The 17,783-nt window shown below is 38.5% G+C and overlaps 1 protein-coding gene across 7 annotated transcripts in view; it reads right to left on the reverse strand.

The window, feature by feature from the left end:
• Positions 1-17,783, reverse strand: part of STAU2 (staufen double-stranded RNA binding protein 2) — a 356,018-nt gene that overhangs the window by 229,115 nt on the left and 109,120 nt on the right. For all 7 annotated transcript variants that reach the window (XM_024578270.3, XM_045186116.2, XM_045186118.2 and 4 more), the window contains 3 exons: positions 5,062-5,221; positions 3,701-3,808; positions 975-1,187 (listed from right to left, as the gene is read on the reverse strand). In XM_024578270.3, the coding sequence (XP_024434038.1) occupies positions 975-1,187; positions 3,701-3,808; positions 5,062-5,221 (481 nt within the window). The remainder of the gene's footprint in view (positions 1-974; positions 1,188-3,700; positions 3,809-5,061; positions 5,222-17,783) is intronic.

Genomic DNA, 17,783 nt, shown 5'->3' on the forward strand with positions numbered 1-17,783 from the left:
ATAATCCTAGCAGTGGAATTGCCGGGTCAAAAGGCAGTTCCATTTTTAGTTTTCTGAGGAAATTTCATACTGTTTTCCATAGTGGCTGTACCAGTCTGCAATCTAAATAAGTAAGTTTAAGCTCAGATCCAAATGGTGGACAGGAAGAAAGCTCTGGAATAATATGATTATATACTAGAGTTAGTAGCAAATAATTATGAGAATTCAAAATGTTTCTCCCCTCTCTGAGGAATAGTATTCAAATAATAATTTTGCTTTTAATGGCTATAGTTAAAATTAACAAGTTATATTTATACCCTACTATAAAAATGTACAGATCTTTTATAGCTTAATGGTTTACTATTGTTAATGTGTTAAGATTAGATTTAGTTGAATAAATTAGATAAAAGTTACTGTGCTGCCATTCTGATGTAGAACACTGTTCTTCCATCATAGATAAGCTACGAATTTTATACACAAAAAGATTTAAGAAAACAGACTATGGATATATTCACATACATATAAAATGTGAATAGACAGAATTAGACATAAATAACAAAGTTAATATTTATTGGGTACTAATTATTTGTATTACTAATAAATACTTAATAATAATTACTCATGCAATCTGTGTATTATTTCAGTTCATTCCTATAACAGTCCTATAAAGCAAGTTGAATTATTATTCCTACTTTATAAATGAGGAAATGTAAAATTAGAAAAATTAGCTAACTTGCTTGGGCCACATGGAGACACAATCAAAACTGACTCCAAAAGCCACATTCTTTACAGCCCCATCCTCCCCGACGGTGGAGAGCAGATGGAAGAAAGCAAAATGGAATTGTTATTGATTTATAGTCACATGTCCAACCCTGATTCTGGGACTGTATAGAATCTATAGGTTTAGACATCTGCCCAATGGAAAAAACTTTTATCTATAGTTATCATAACATTTACACAGTAAAGCTTACTAATGTTCACAAGCACATACTTACTTTGACTATTGTTTTAGGGCGTTTTTTAAAAAATAGTTTTGGCTTTTCAACCACAGGAAGAGGTGGAAGTTTCTTAAGCTCCTGTAAGACAGTGGTTGCAGCGCGCTTCTTGGAAAGTTTTTTGCTATTTCCCTCTCCTTCTGCAGAGAACTCTCCCACTGACACCCGAGTAACAAAGCTTTTCATATGGGGCGGTCCACTTTCTTTAATAACCTATAAAACATAAATAAAATATTAAATAACATACAGGTACTTAAGATGTATTCTTACAGCTTGGATCTTTTTTAATATTCATGTCATAATCAAAACTGAAATTAAGAATTATGTCAAAATTATAGATTTTTTAAATAAAGCTATTATAAAGGTATTAAATAAGGACTACTCAACTGTGGTACTTATGATGCTTAAAAAACTAAAGTTGGAAATACAGAAATCTAAATAAACATATTCAGCCCTGGCTGATGTGGCTGAGTGGATTGGGTGCTGGCCTGTGAACCAAAGGGTCGCCAGTTCGATTCCCAGTCAGGGCACTTGCCTGGGTTGCAGGCCAGGTACCCAGTAGGGGGCGTGCGAGAGACAACCACACAATGATGTTTTTCTCCCTTTCTCCTTCCCTTCCCCTCTCTCTAAAAGTAAATAAAATAAAATCTTTAAAACAACATAAATAAATAAATATATAAATACTCAATTCATGCTCAACATTGTTTTTTACTAGTTTAAAATAGTCAATTCTATGGTTACCCATTTCTTATGGGACAGAAAATTAAAAACATAAAACATACCACATTAGATTAGGTACACAGGATATCAAGAATGATAATGTGCACATTTCCCATTCTCTCCTCTGGATGAGAAAGTTACTGGAGGATGAGGGCCACGGCTTACTGGAGTTCTTAAAGCTATCAGGCATCCTGCATGAGGGAGCCACTCAGAAACAGTTGGTGGTACGTGGACACTAACCTATATTTGACATAGACCTCAAAGGCTGTTTTATGGAAAGGAATGTTTACTCTCTGTGACATGATCTTAAGAAGATAAGTAGATATGCCATAGAAATACCTAGCTTTCTAGAGCAATAGATTATGAATCTGTCAGCTCTGAATATTCCCAAACCCAGTATTAATGCACTCTTTGAAACCAGGACACCTTTTCAAGAAAAGATGTGTTCTAAATCCTGAGTATTCAAAACTTTAGTCTCTTTCAAAATTCTGACCTATAAAAGATACCCCATTTAAATAGTTTATTATTTAACTTTATATTAAAAGTTTGTCTTTTTGGATACCAATATGGAAATTAAAAAACAACAATAGTTCAATAATTCAACAATGCTAAAGATAAGGAATTTATAATAAGCGTACTTTTCAAGTATTACTAGTTGAAATACCAAAATTGTTTATTTTAACTACTTTCTTGGACATCCTCCTGAATTTAAAAGAAAAAAGAAAAAAAACTACTTTACTGATATTAGATCACCATTTGAACATCAAATATTCTATAACATATACTGACCCTGCCAAGGACTTCCAGGACTGATGAAACTGTTCTTACTCATCTTAGCCTTTGAAGGTCCCAAATCCAACAGTTTTTGAGCACCTGCAATTACTTCGTTCGGTTTCCCATCCTGTCCCTATCATTTCTTGCTGGGCCTATAAGCAATCAAGTATATTCTGCCCCTGCCTTCCCCATTTTGCCGCTTTCAGTCTGCTACAGGTTGACATCAGACAACCCAGTTTGTTGGAATTGAATCTAAGAACGAAGCAGATAGATTCTCAGCCAAGATTAGCTGATCCTGTGAGTGAGTTGTATGTGGGAGCTTTCTGGAAGGTGAACGATTTGAAGGAGGATACTCCACAACTGTTTCAGTTTATTTCCTGGGTTTTGCCAATTTTCTCAATATTTGAGTTGAAAAAGTAAGAATTTCTTGATATAGGAAGTACTATAATAATTAAAACATTTTTTCTTTTTTAAATTTCACACAGTTTTATAAACATTTTGGGACATATTTACCTATTGCTACTTGTAAAGTAGACAGCTGCTTAGTGGCTTAGTAAAATTTAAACATATTTTGGCAAATACAAAAAAATTGTTATTAATACATATGTGTCACTAAACAGTACCTTGGATATTTTCAATTTGACCCTATGAAAAAAACACCAAATTCTCCATAGAGAACTACAAATTAACTTATACTCAGAAAATAAATTATATGATGAAAATTGAAATATCATACATACAGATGGTTTAGTACCAAAAAGCCACAGAGATCAGCAGGAATCCATGACATTATAATAAGTTCTAGCAGATGATTTCACTCCTATCTGGGATATAAAACTGAAACTCGTGGACACAGACAACAGTGTGGTGGTTGCCAGAGGGAGGAGGGTGGTGGGGGATGGAGGGGATCTGATATATGTTGATAGAAGATGGACTGACTTCAGGTGGTGGGCGAACAGCACAGTATGCAGATCATGTGTCATAGAAATGTACACCTGAAGCCTGTATGATCCTATTAAAGTGTCACCCCAACAAATTTAATAAAAATTAATAATAAGATCTATTCCTCCCAGAGCCTATATCATTTCATGACAGAGTGTGAACATAAAGGAACACATTAAGTAACTCTTTCAGGATACTAGTACACTGGTTAATTTTATTTACTTGTTGGTTTATTTAAGTTAATGAGGAACAGGGTTAGGAGGGTTAGAAGGTCTTTACTGAGGACATACCTCAAAACTGACGGGCATATTTCGCTTCAGAGCAATTTCAAACACTAAGCTGATCTCAGATTTATTTGCATCTTTGTCATCATCCATTTCTTTTCCAGATTCACCATTCTAAATCACAAAAAAAATAGGATGACAATGAATGTACACTTTGTGACTTTGCACATAGTCTAAAAGAAACTACAATGACATACAGAAAACCACAGGCTGGTTCTTGTGGATTCCTAGGTAACCACAGCAGCCAAGCACTTCGCTGTGAGGCTCTTTGTTATTTGGTTTTTAGGGGGGTTTCCCTCAAAGTAGAAGGATAAATGCTACATGTGAAAGTCTTTTACTCAACCATACACCAATTTGAGTTCATCTAGTTCTCTAGAAATCTCTACCCGCCTCTCTCTCTCTCTGCTCTCTCTCTCTCTCTCTCTCTCTCTCTCTCTCTCTCTCTCACACACACACACACACACAGTACCTCCAATGGTGTGATAACATGATATTTAATCTTCTATGTAAACTAAGCTGTAGAAAGAGTACAGGATGTAAACCAGGATTCCATAGCTCTGGGTCTGGCCCTGGCATCAATTCACTTACTTACTTAACACATATTTCTGGAGGGAGGACCTCAGATATGCTGAACATAGCATAAGTAATAGAGATAGAGTAGTCCTTCTGCCAGGAGGCTTATGATGTAGTGGGAAAACAGATACACATCCTAATGAATGTATACAGGAGAAAAATACGTAAGTGTGCTACTAACCAAGGTCAACCTCAGAGGCAGAGAAAAAACAGGCTTGGGAAACTGTAGAGGTTGAACTGTACAGTTTGAAATAACTAAGTGTAACACTCAATAAGAAGAGGACTTCTAAAATATGCCTGAGCTGGAGATACTATTTTGAAGTCAACAGCAAAAGCAGCTAAAGCCATGAGAACAGGTGAAATTACTCACGAATAACCTCAATATCCACATTTGTAAAAATTAAGCAGGACTGAAAAAATCTATAAAGATCTTATCCACTTTAAATTCCTCGATTCCAGATCAACACAATATAATCCATGCTCAAAAAACGTAGCATTAAATGCAAGGTAAATGAATGTTATATCTCATACTTGTACACATTCCAAAATCCTGAGCTGCCTGGGAAGTGTACTCCATAGGTGAACCAAAGTTCTCAAAGGCAAGGTCCTCCTGGCAGGAACACACGTCTAGTACAGTAGACAGGTAATCTGAGAAGCAAATCAGAGGAGAGCACCACTCTCGTTTTCTTTCCTGTCAGAAGATTATTTCTTCTATGTGTAAAAATGTGTTTGTCTTTTCAGTCATCTCACTGGGGACCTACAGAAAGAGACTGTCACGTGCAGCAGCACCACACCTGAGGAGATTTTTCTGGAAGGGGCTCGTTCTGCAGTGCTTGGAGGGCTTTCATGGCAGCGTTGTGTCTAGCAGCTTGTCGAGTCTTCCCTTCCCCAAAAAATTCATTATTTCCTACAGTCAGCTGAACATAGAAAATCTTGGGCATCGGGCAATGATACCTAAAATAAAAAAGTAAAATATTAATATTATTTCAATAAAATCACTCTATAGTCATTAATAAGATTTGTTTTAAAACTGGAACTATATTCTGGTTTTGTAAAAACAAACAAACAAAAAACCGGAATTATCTTCTGGAGGGAGGGCCCCTTGTAGCAAAGGCTTCCTCCACTAGGTGAGTGTTCAAGGAACCCATCTGTATCAGTGTACCAGCTGGCATTGTTGTGAGAGGCTGCATTCAGCTTCAGTGAATTTTTTTGAAGACTCAATGTGTTTGCCCATTTCATAATGGGTGATTTACATGTGCACCTGCCCACACCACGCTGAGTGTTCAGCAGTTTTTGACCAGAAACCGCATGATCCACATGCCCCACTGTCCCTATTCACCAGATCTCACCCAAGCACCTTTTTTTTGTTTCCCCGGATGAAAAACATCCTCAAAGGGAAACGTTTTGCCGATGTGAAAGAGGTGAAACAAAACACAGCAGAAATACTAATTAAAAGGCATCAAAATTGAGTTCAAAAACTGTTTTGAGCAATGGGAAAAACAGTTGTATTGCAGGTGTATTGCATCGAATGGAGAGTATTTTGAAGGTGACTGAAGTTGAAACATGTAAGAATAAATACACAATTTTTTAATAAATAAATTCCTGTTTTTCTGTATCTCCCCCTCATAATGTACTATGCCCTCTTATTAGCCCTAATAAAATTTTAAATTCAAGTTTTCAGACGGATTTTGATGGAAGTGAGACAAATGGTGTGGTGCTGAAGGACGGGGAGCCAGCACAGAGGATGGAGACGAGCCATTTAGGTGACAACACAAAGATAACCGTGCTTTTGCCAGAAGACAACCATGAAATGGGTGGGGCCGAGGTCGGGAGTAACACCTCCAAAGTGATAAGTACTTTGCAAAAAAATAAGGAGATCAGATTCAACATTTAAAAAAAAAAATGACAGCCCTGGCTGGTGAAGCTCAGTGGATTGAGTGTGGGCCTGTGAACCCAAGGGTTGCCGGTTCGATTCTCAGTCAGGGCACATGCCTGTATTGCAGGCCTGATCCCCAGGAGGGGGCATGTGAGAGGCAACCACATATGGATGTTTCTCCCCCTTTCTTTCTCCTTCCCTTCCCCTCTCTCTAAAAATAAAGAAATGAAATCTTAAAAAAAAAAAGAAAATGACAAACCAATTCTTAGGTAGAAAGTATAATAATAAAGTGTATTTAAGGTAAAATTTTTAGCAGGTTTGAGCTGAATGTGACTGAGGTAGAGAAGCGTGACTAGAACGCTGCAGCGATACAGACATGAGAGGATATAAGCAGGTGTAAGAAGAAAAAACAAACCTAGAAAAAATTAAGAAGAAAAATTAAGGTGACATGCAATAAAATCCATTAACTCAACAATTATTTATGGAGCACCTTCTATATGACAGGGGAACATAACAATGAACAAAAATGCACATTACAGTGGAGAAGAGAGACGAAATGTAAGGCATATGTGTAGAACATCGTATGTTAGAGACATCTGTTAAACAGTAACAGAGCCCAAGGTTCAGAAGTGTTGTAGAGGTGGGTTTTGGATGGGGTAGCCGGGGAGGGTCTCACTGAGAAGACGACAACTGTGTAAAGAGCTAAAATAAGTGAAGGAGGACACCGTGCAAGTTCTGGAACAGTGCAACTGAAGCAGAGAAAATGTCAAGTGGAAGGGCCCTGAGGCAAGCAGCGTGCCCTGCACGGTCAAGTAATTCAGAGGAGGCCTATCTGCTTAGAGTTGAGGGAGTAAGGAAAGGAAAGCCAGGAGAGTAATATAGGTGGTCAGAGTTCCTTAAGGCCTTTGTTGGAAACCATTGTAAGAATCTGACTTTTACTGAGTGAAGTGGCCAGCCACTAGAAGGTTTGGAGTAGAGAAGGGACATGACGTGGCTTACATTTTTCAGGGCCTGTCTGACTACTTACTACATTGAGAAAAGGCTGTAAGGAAAGAGGACAGAAGCCAGGAGATCTATCAGGAAGCTAGAGCAGTAACACGGGAAAGGTTACTTGTTCAGGTTACTTGAACCTGAACAAGACCGACAGCAGAGGAGGTGACAAGAAGTCAAGGGTTCTAGGTGAATTTCAAAAGTAGAGAGACAGGGTTAACCCAAGAACTGGCTATGAAATAGGAGAGAGGAGTCAAGGAGGACCCCAGGGTTTCTGACCTGAGCTCCTGGAGGATGGAGTACCATATATGGAGTTGGTGAAGACCACAAAACAAAGGGGTTCGTTGGAGGGCAGACATTTGCAGCTCTGGTTTGAAGATGTGAGATTAGGCCTGTTAGATATCCACATGGGGATGTCAAATGGAGAGCTGGATTTATGAGTCCGGACTCCAGGAAAGAGGTATTTGGCAATCTTCAATATATCAGTGGAATCTAAAGCCATGAGACAGTGAGAGCTCTGTGGGGGGGGGAGTGACAGGAAATTGAGGCAAACAGGGTGTCCTTTCTGGAAACTAAGTTGGAAAGTCTAGCATGGAGAAGTGAGGGGTCGATTGTGTCAAACGCTATGAACTAACAAAACTCATAGGATCAATTTCGGTGGAATGGTGCATCTACAAAAATGCTGAAAGATTAAGCGCAAAATCACCACAGTGCTGAGAGATGTCTGTTTCCATGAAAAAAGAAGCCCAGTCGACTGCCCTACTGAGTTTTAGAGGACTAGTGGGCGTCTAGGTAGCAGTGTTCTATACTCAACCTGATCAGCTGGCCAGAACCCGTCACCTACAAACCTCCAGGCAGGTGGGACTAATCAGTGAAGGTTTACTGAAAGTGAAAGATGAGAGTGCAGGTCAGCAGTGCAGATGTGGGAGGCACTAATTGAAACCAGGTGAGTGGATAAGCACCTGAAAAGGGGAAGCGAAAAGGAACCCAGAGAAAGCCTGAGACTGGGCTCTGATTAATGCCTGTGATCAAAAGGCAGGGGAAATAATAGACGGCAGTGAAGGAGATGAAAGCAGGTCCGAGTTAGAAAAGAAACACCACAACGTCAGGGAGACAATCAGCAGTGTCAAAGGTAGTGGAAAAAGCCAGAGTCGGAAAAAAAAGGAGAAAGTCGCTGTTTTAAATTCCGAAGAGTCAATATTCTTGGCCCACTGTTTTTTATTAATCTGTTTTAAGATAAAGTATATTTGTGTTTTATTACGTCATATGTTCTCATTTTTAATTGGCAAATACGAAAAAGTTAAAGGAAGAAAAATATCACTATAGTAACAGGCTATTTTAACATGCAAAGACTAAGAAGCATTAGAAACCAATTTTTTTTGCTCTTTGCTTACACTTACTAATGCACTAAAATGCAGTCTCCTATTGCCTGTTTTGTTTTAGATTTCTTTAATGCAGAAATGTGGACTAGTAGGATGAAAGCAGACTATTTTGTGTCCCACAAAATCCATTTTTCCCACCTCTACAGAACTCGACGTATGTTGTAAACTGGCCCCGCTACAAAACCTTTTAAAACAGACAACCTGAAATCAAAATTGACTCCTGAGATCTTACATGGCGAGCTTTCGCCATAGAGCAAACATTTACAATTAATTACACACTTCTGAAAACAGGGGTCCACAAGTGGAATGCCAGCAGACCCTTAACTACAGGAGAGGGAGTGGGCGCCACTGTAATCACTTCGGCCTGCTGACAATTACAAAACTCATTTTGGTTTGCCACAGAGGCAAACAAAATTTCTGTTCATTATAACTTTACTGGAATATGATGTCATAACACATAACCATACTGAAACAATCTGCTGATTTTCTAACCAAAATATTAATTGTACACTAAAGAGCCCTCGGGGCCTCTTCCTTTTTGGCCATCAAATACGGCTCTATGTATGCATATGTGCATGCAAGCCGATACATGTGTACATGTAACTTATACCAAATAGTATCAGAGGGAAAATTAGGTACATTGTGTTCTTAAACATTGGAGTGCTAACAACAGGAAATACCGAAACCCGACGCCTGACTAGTTTCATTCCACTTTCACTCCATCCTCTGACTTAACAACCTCCCCCACTTGGTGTGAACACCTCACAGATCACGTCTCTTCCCGTGATCATGACAACTAAGACTCACCAGAGCTCTCTCATTAATGGCACCCAGACTGAACTACAGGACAGATGATGTGGAATGTTTTTTTTTGTGCATTAGGTCCTGGTCTCTAAATATTTATTTCTTTTGGTAAAGAAACACTAGAAGTTTATTGACTTCAAAGGCTATGTTCTATTTCATGGAGTTCCTTTTTCTATTTTTATTTATTTCAAACATTAAGCTCATTTTTTGTCAAGTTCTTATGGTAAGTGATAAACATATTCTACAAGTCAGTATTTACTTACCTAAGCGTACACTGGTATTCTTGAATGATTTTTTTTTTAATTAGAATTTTGTGGTCAATGCTTAAATCCCCATAGTAACTACTGTTAAAAGATGAGCAGGGAAAACTCACTCATCCATCTAAGCTATTCAAGTTTCAGGGTCAAAGGTTTCTACCCACAACCTCCAAAGTATATTCTGCGAAGTAGTGCTTGTTAAAAATGCAGATTTCTGTGCTCCAACCATGATCTGCTGAATCAGTTCCTGGGGATGGACAAAATCTTCACTCGAGTTTCCCTGGTGAGTCTCCGCTCTGAAAGTCTAAAAGCCACTGCCCCACAACAGCACCACATCCCACAACAGGGCTCCTGTGACTTGACAAAACTTCAAAATCCGTGCAGGCAAAGGACTTCCTCAGAGCACACAGTCAGGGTTCTTGCATCTCTAATCCTCACAGCAGCCTGCTGAGATGGACATCCCCACAGTCACCTTGAAAGGCAACAAATCTCCCAACAGAGTCACTGGGAGCAAACTCAAGTCTGCCTAACTTCAGAGCTCAGGAAACTCTTAAGGAGCTTACTAGAGATCTGCTATATCCTATTTGTGCTCCTATTTGTTTATTAAATTGCCTCTGTCCTTGGCAGGCCAGAGAACCTAAGGGTGCTTTTTAAACCTAAGGTCACCGACAGCCTTGAGAAGGGTTTTACTGAATAGCTGCTGAAATAAACAACTCCATGATCAAACCCTATATTTTTACAGTATGTCAAGCCAACCAGGTCAAAAATACACCCAAATGAGAGACCTATCTAGAGTGACGCATAGCCAAACAGTCTAAATTTTATAAAGGCTTCTTGTCGGGCCATTTTCTCCATGCCTCTCTGACCTCTGTCTGGTACAAGTTCTACAAAAAACAAACAAACAAATAAAATTTCAAGTAAAATAAAAGATTTCTTTTCTTTAGATCCCCAAAAAGTCTTTAGGATTGGCCTATCTTCAAGATACCACAAGTTGATAAAAAAATGAAGAAACAAAGTATACTTGGCTCCTTTGAATTATACTTGGCATTCCTTATATAGTTTTGCTATTTGCACAAAGATCTTACATTCTTCTTTAAGTATTAATGTAAGAACATCAGTATTCTTATTGTTATACTTATTTTTGATCGTCGGTTATAAGAACTTTCTATATCATGTTTTTGCCATCCCCTCTAAAGTTACCTCATTAATGCCCTTTTTATAGACTCATTTTGTATTATCTTTCTAAGCTACAATCTGTCCTCCCTCCCGCTCTGTGACTGCTTGCTTCTCCAACATCTCCACTTTCCTCAGTGTCACTTTTACAAGGTGAGAAAGACATACACCAAATAACATCAGAACTTTTAAAAATTGAAAAATAATTGCCTTATTTTATTTGATAGCATTATTCATAAATCTCAACACAGCTAAAGTGTTCATATCTCTTTTACAGGTTTATGTCTTAAAATATGTTATCTTCTGATCTAATAAGAAGAGGCTTTGAATTTCTGTGTTTATTTCTAACACTGACTGAAAACAGAAATGTCACTTAATCTTTCTATCTCAGTTTACTTATCTGTAAAATATTTGCAGAATCTCTGTTTAAAGAACTCTAAATGCCAAAACTTAGAATTTAAATGACATGTTGATTATTTTGACTCTTCGTACACTTTTCTGGCAACGCTAAACATTCCTTTTCTTGCTGTAGAAAAATAATAGGTTTTATCAGAAAGCTATAAAATAGTCCTTGGCATATTTTCAAGCTTGTATGTATATAAAATGTCTAGATAGGAGAGGGTTCTTTCTCTATTCACATCTATAAATTTTGAAAGTATATCTTTTATGGGATCTGAACCTTAAGTCTTGAGGAATTTCAAAAATTAGGACCTATTAGAAAAGATTCACAGGGCAGCTGAAAATAAGCTCTAAGAGTTGTAAGGATCTTCTGTTTGTGGAATTACAATTAAGTTTAAAATGCCTAAGGGAAAATACAGAAAGCTGGGACAGGGTGTTTTGAAGTGATGGAATTATAAATGATGTTTTCTTTCACAACTCCAAATTTTTTTTAATAATATGATTGTACTGGAGTAGTAACAAAAAAAAATGTTTAATTGAAAAAGTCTAGTCCCTGTCCGAACAAATAAAGGTAAATCCGTGTCCACAATGTAAATTTGCTAAGTGGAATGACTTGTGAAATACAGGACATGAGCCACCAGACTAAATAACTTACACTGTTGCTGACACCACACCACAACAGGACATGGAAAGCACAGCAGGTTACCCAAAAGCCCCATTTTGTAAACACACGATCACCACACTCTACCCCCCACTAAGGTCCAGCATAAACCTATTTCGCCCGTTCCCTAAATGCGTATCTAACTAAGTTGTCGTCATCATCACTATGATGCAGCAAAAGCATACAAAGCACTCACTATGTGCCGGGCACTATCCCAAGGACTTTACACACTAATCTCACCCAGTCACCGTATTAAAAGCAACCTCACTTTTCACACGAGGAAATGAGAAACAGGAGACATTAACTAAGTTGCCCAAAGCCACCCAACTTGAGCCAACATTTGAACCCAGGCAGTCTTACTCCAGAGCCCATGCTTTTAACCTCTACACTCTGCTGCCTCTGAATGAACTAGGTGAGCACTATCAGATGCAGAGCTACCAATGTTAACTTTGGAGTAGTCATACCAGACTTGGAACATCAAGGCGACTTAAGTGAAAGCAGACGTAAGAGATCTGGCAGATACTGAAGAGTTCTGCAGGCTAATGGTCACGTCTGTAACCAAGAAGACCCTCTTGGTCTTCTTGGGGGCCCTCTAAGTCCAGGAGACCAATTTGACTGCAGTCTTACTATTCTCTAGCTTTCTGTCTCCTCTCTTAACCCACCCTTCTGGAGCCCATGTTTAAATGTTGATGTTCCCATTAGGGAAATGTAAATCAAAAGCATAATGAGCTACCACTTCATATAAACTAGTTTGGCCATAGTCAAACAAACAAAAAAAAGGAAAAAAGAAAACAAGTGTTGACAAGGATGTAGTGCAAACCAGAACAATCATTCATTCCAGTGGGAATATAAAATGGTACAGCCACTGTGGAAAACATTTTGGCAGTTCCTCAAAGTTAAATAAAGTATTTCCATTTGACCCAGCAGTTACAATTCAAGATATATAAACCCAAGAGAAATTAAGACAGGTGTAGATACAAAAACATATACACCAATGTTCATAGCAGGACTATTTATAATAGCCAAAAAATGGAAATAACCCAAAAGTCAGCAATGCCTGTGAATGAAGTATTGATACATGCTAAATGTGGATGAACTTTGAAAACATGCCAAGTGAAAGCTAGGCACAAATACTACATATTTAATGATTCCGTATAGATGAAATGTCCAAAATAGGCAAATCCATGGAGACAAAAAGTAGATTAGTGGTTGCCAGGGGCTGGGAAGAGGAAAAATGGGGAGTAATGGGGAAAAAAGTGATGAAATGTTCTGAAACTATGAATGAAGTAAAACCACATAAAAAATACTTTAAAAGGCTAAAATTATGAATTTTGTTACGTTAATTTTACCTCAATTAAAAACAATTTTTTTAATGTTGCTGTTCCCTGGGGTTCAATCTTCTGTTTCTCACAGATGAGACCGTCTTCCTAGGTGATCTCACCGATCTATTTACATTCTTGGCAGACTCCCAGAAATTAGCCTACAAACTGGGGGTGGGGACTAAGAGCATCTCTCCAGTGTGCACTCTCGGAAATTAGTGAGCTGGCCTTCCTACCCTTGACTGACTGCCTGGCGGGCGGGGGGATGGGAGGGAAGTATGAATTCAATTATTAATTCAACAAATATTTATCAAGGGTCTGATTCATACCTGGATATGTGACAGCAAATGGAAAGGACCTGGGCAGGTAACAATGGGCATTCTTTTTGAGAAACAGCAAGTGTTGGTACACCTGGAAAGCTGAGTCAAGGGGTGAGTGGTAGGAAAGCAGGTCTGAGAGGCAGCCAGGCAGCAAATGAGAACTTGATCCTACATGTGACGGGAGCCACTGGAGGGCTGAAGGGAGGGAATGACACGATTTGACTGATAAAGGTCCACCGTTGCTGTTTGCCTAAAAAAGGGCAAGAAGGGGGCACGTGGCAGGCCACTACAAGTTGTATGTGAAAACAGGAGGTTGACGTGACTAGGGGAACAGAGCCAGACTGAAGGTAGTGCTCGGTGACTGAAGGATTATGGTCATTATTTCAAGATGGAACCCATCACTACATTTATATTTTCCCATAGCTTTCTTAGAGGAGTTGGACTTTACCAGTTATGGTTTTGCCAAGCATCAGTGGCCACTCAGGCTGAGAGGCACTAGAAATCACAGGTATTAAGTGACGAGCACTGTGGGGAATGACTGACGAACTCCAGGGAAACAGCCCCACAGAATCTGGCAGGGTAGCAAAGGCTGCCAACATCCTGGAGGTTCTGCTCAATGTCTTCCTGCAACACAGGTCCCAGAGGGCTTCCCTGCCCTCCCAGGAGACAGACGACAAGTAGCAGGCCCAGCAATGTGTGCCTCCCCTGTGGCGGCTGACCTGCAGAGCAGTGCTGGAAGTGTTTCCACTTTATGATGGAAAAGAAGGTCCCTGCACAGCAACCTGGAGGGCCTTCCTTCCAGAATGGGCTGCAGCGTCCCTCTGAGCACAGCAGCACATGTCAGAGATGGGCAGGTGGCACTGCAGACAGTACCGTGGAAGCTGGCAGTGAGTAAGGGATGACGGCAGTGGGTCCCTTGGGGCAGCATTTCTCAAAGGGTGGCCCCACACAGACACCATTGGGGTCCTCTTGGTGGGGTCAAGGAACACCTGTTAAAAGGCAGATTCAAGGCTGGTGGAATTGGACTTTTTGGGTGGAGTCCAGGAAACTACGATATTACCAAACAGCCTCAGTCATTTTTGTGCATGCTGAAGACTGAGGAGCACCTCCTTACAGGGGTCTTCTTCTCTTCCCTTGTTTATGAATATGAAGGCTTTTGAGTCCTGCATATTCACTGTGTATCTTGTTGCCTTGAATAGGTTTTTAGTTGATTCTGGGCAATGTTTGAAATAATGCATCTGATCTGCAAAAATGATCATTTTTCCTATTTCTTTCCACATTTTATTCCTTATATTTTCACTAATTGTGTTGCTCCATACCTCCAAAAGAATAGTAAACAGCAGTTGATAACAGACACCTTGCCTTGTCTCTTACTTCAGTGGCAAGCTAGTACATCCTCATTAAGCATAATGCTGGCTATTGGGTTAGGTTGGGTTAAGTGGGGTTAAGTAGAGTTGAGCTGGGTTAGGGTTGGGTTAGGTTGGGTTGAGTGGGGATGGGATGGGGTGTGGGGGTGCAGGAGAGAATACATGTGTGTCCATCTATAGAGTATTAGTTTACAGTGTTAAACAAGTATTCAATTATTCATAATCTATTGAGTTTTCAAAGTCACAAATGGATTTTTAAATGTCTTTTAAGCATCTGTGTAAATACTTAATAATTTGTACTTTTTATCTCTTAAAAGGTAGCTTTTATTAGTATATTTTCTAATACTAATACAAATTCACATTCCTGGAATAAATTCCACTTGGTTATGGTGGTTCTTCTTTCAATGTATTGCCAAAGTCTGTTGGCCAGTACTTTAATCAGGAATTTTCCACTGATATTCTATAAAAAATATTGACCTGTAGCTCTATCCTTTATTTTTTTTAAACTAGCATTGCTGAGCTAGACATCAAATTATTTTTGATTACCCAAAATAATTTGGGTTTTCTTTTTCAGAAGCTCAGTAAAATTTCTCTGTGAAACCATCCAGGCCAAGTGCTTTTCTTCAGAATGGTGGAGGAGGTAGTGTAGCGAGCTGCGTGACCATGGACTTAACCTTTTCTATAGCCATCGGGTCTTCTTCTTCTTCTTCTTCTTTTGAGGTCAGTTCTGGTTATATATATTTTCTTACAAAATCACCCAGGTTTATCCAGGTTCTGAAATAGTTTTCCATGAGTTAAACAAAACAGACCTTTATGAGAAGTTTCGTTTCCTATGCATCTATAGTTTCCCCTTCCCCTCACTATCAGACCATGTTTTGCATATTTGTGCTTTAAAGTCACATTTACCTTGTTTAGAGTACATATTTATACATTCTATTGGTTCTTCCTAAGAATAAGATATTGGATTCTGCATGTTTTTTCAGTTATTCTTCTGTTTTCTAATCAGCCTAATTATGCATTCATTTTCCTACATAAATAAGATTTTAAGTTTTTAATATATATTTATTACATACTGCATGCGAGTAGTCTAATAGCAGATTCCTAAGTTTAAGAAAATTACTGAAAATATGGCTTATTTTTTCCTTAAGTTGTAAGAATAATTCCATCAACAGGTCATGTTTGGTTAAGGGTTGTCTGAGAAGGTTCTTTGAAAGCCCCCTAATACACAGAATCTCCTAAGTCCTTTCCAACAACAAAATGGTTCCTAAAACTGGTTCTAGAAAACATTTTAAATGCTCCCGTTTCCTCATTATCCTAAGCCCAAAGGTATATACTTTCAAGAAGCTTATACTTAAAAGAAACACAAATATAGATTATATTTTTAGAAGACATTTCACACCCTTTTGGGGGATAAATTAATTTTATAATGTCTAGAATAAGAAAATCAAATGGATGATTGTGTTTCCACTGAAATCTTCCAGCAGCTTTAGAAACTGTTTGCTTTGTTACAATGTCCAACTCAGACATCTACTCTAGTGCCTTTGCTGATCAGAATTAACTATCAACTTTGGATGCTTGCCCACTTCAAATACTCCCAGAAGTAACACAGAGACATTACATCAGCGGGATTACAGAAAGATTAATGGGCTTTGTTTGGAGATGCAAACAGTAATTATACTTATTGCATACTTCTAACTTATGGTTTGGCTTTTTTTTACCTGAATCTAAGTGAATCTAGTTGTACATTTGCATATAGTTTAATGATAACAATAATGTGTAGTTAACAGATATTCATTGGAATATAAAAAATTTACTTGGCATTTTCCCAGCTAATTGTTTTTACAGCTTGCCGTCACTTATGCATTAGCTACATTCATAAAAAGGTTTACATAAAGCAAATATTTTCATACTAAATCCCATTTTCCCACTGTTGCCCAATATTAAATCTTGAGTTGTATTTCTATAGGAAAATGTTGGCGCCAACACATCATAAAAATTATAATTAAATATCTAAACATGTATGCAAGGAATAGGTGCATTTAATCAATTATTTTAGAAACTACATTTTCTCCTCTCACCTGCAGTAAGAATTAGTCAAATGGATAAACATTTTGTTTCATAGTCCCACAACCATTAGAAGGACATGTGTCTTTTTAAAAATGCAGAGTCGGGTGCCTTCCTAGGCACTGAAACTAGAAATGTAATTTTTGCTGGACTGCCACACAGAGGAGATATGCTGTCAGACTCAGGCCGTGCATGTAGTCTCGGATTCTTGGTAACAGTCACGTAGAGTCTGAGACATTTCTTCTATTGGCAAGACTCTTTTGTCATAATCCATACCAGAGGATTTATTGGAATTATACAGATCCTTTGGAGCCAATACCATCATTTGACTAAAAGACTATTTGTCAAAGAAATGGGAAAAGGGACTTGCTCAACTACCTGGACCCTTTCACACTGTAAAAGGGTAAAAAGCCCCTATTTGCTAAAACAGAGGAGTATCTGAAACTTTTTGAAAACTCTCCTACTTTGAACTACAGGTACTTTGAAGTAATGCTAAGCTCTTTAAGTTAATTTTTTATTTTTCTGGCTCAAGACCACATAGAACACAATGATCTATGGCGTCCTCTTCCTGTGTTGCTGCCAATAATCCAGGTACGCTTTTCGTCAGGCAGTCAGTGTGAACTTACTCCAGGATGCGCACTAAACTGAGCATCACCAAACCCTCTAATCTTTGCTGTGTACCAGGAGGCACAAACACGGCGACAAGTACTGCGAAGATATAACATTGACGTTCAACCTGACTACCGCACATGTGAACAAGTTCAGGGATATTTGGAGCTTTGAAAAGCTATCAGGTCTGACCTCTGATTATGCTAATTTACTCCTATTCACAAAATGGACAAGAGATTGCATTTTTGTCACTCTGCAAATGTTTTTCTGTGAGCAAAACAGCTTTTGAGAATAT

This window comes from Desmodus rotundus, chromosome 8 (assembly GCF_022682495.2).
Source record: "Desmodus rotundus isolate HL8 chromosome 8, HLdesRot8A.1, whole genome shotgun sequence".
In the NCBI taxonomy this organism is placed as follows: domain Eukaryota; kingdom Metazoa; phylum Chordata; class Mammalia; order Chiroptera; family Phyllostomidae; genus Desmodus; species Desmodus rotundus.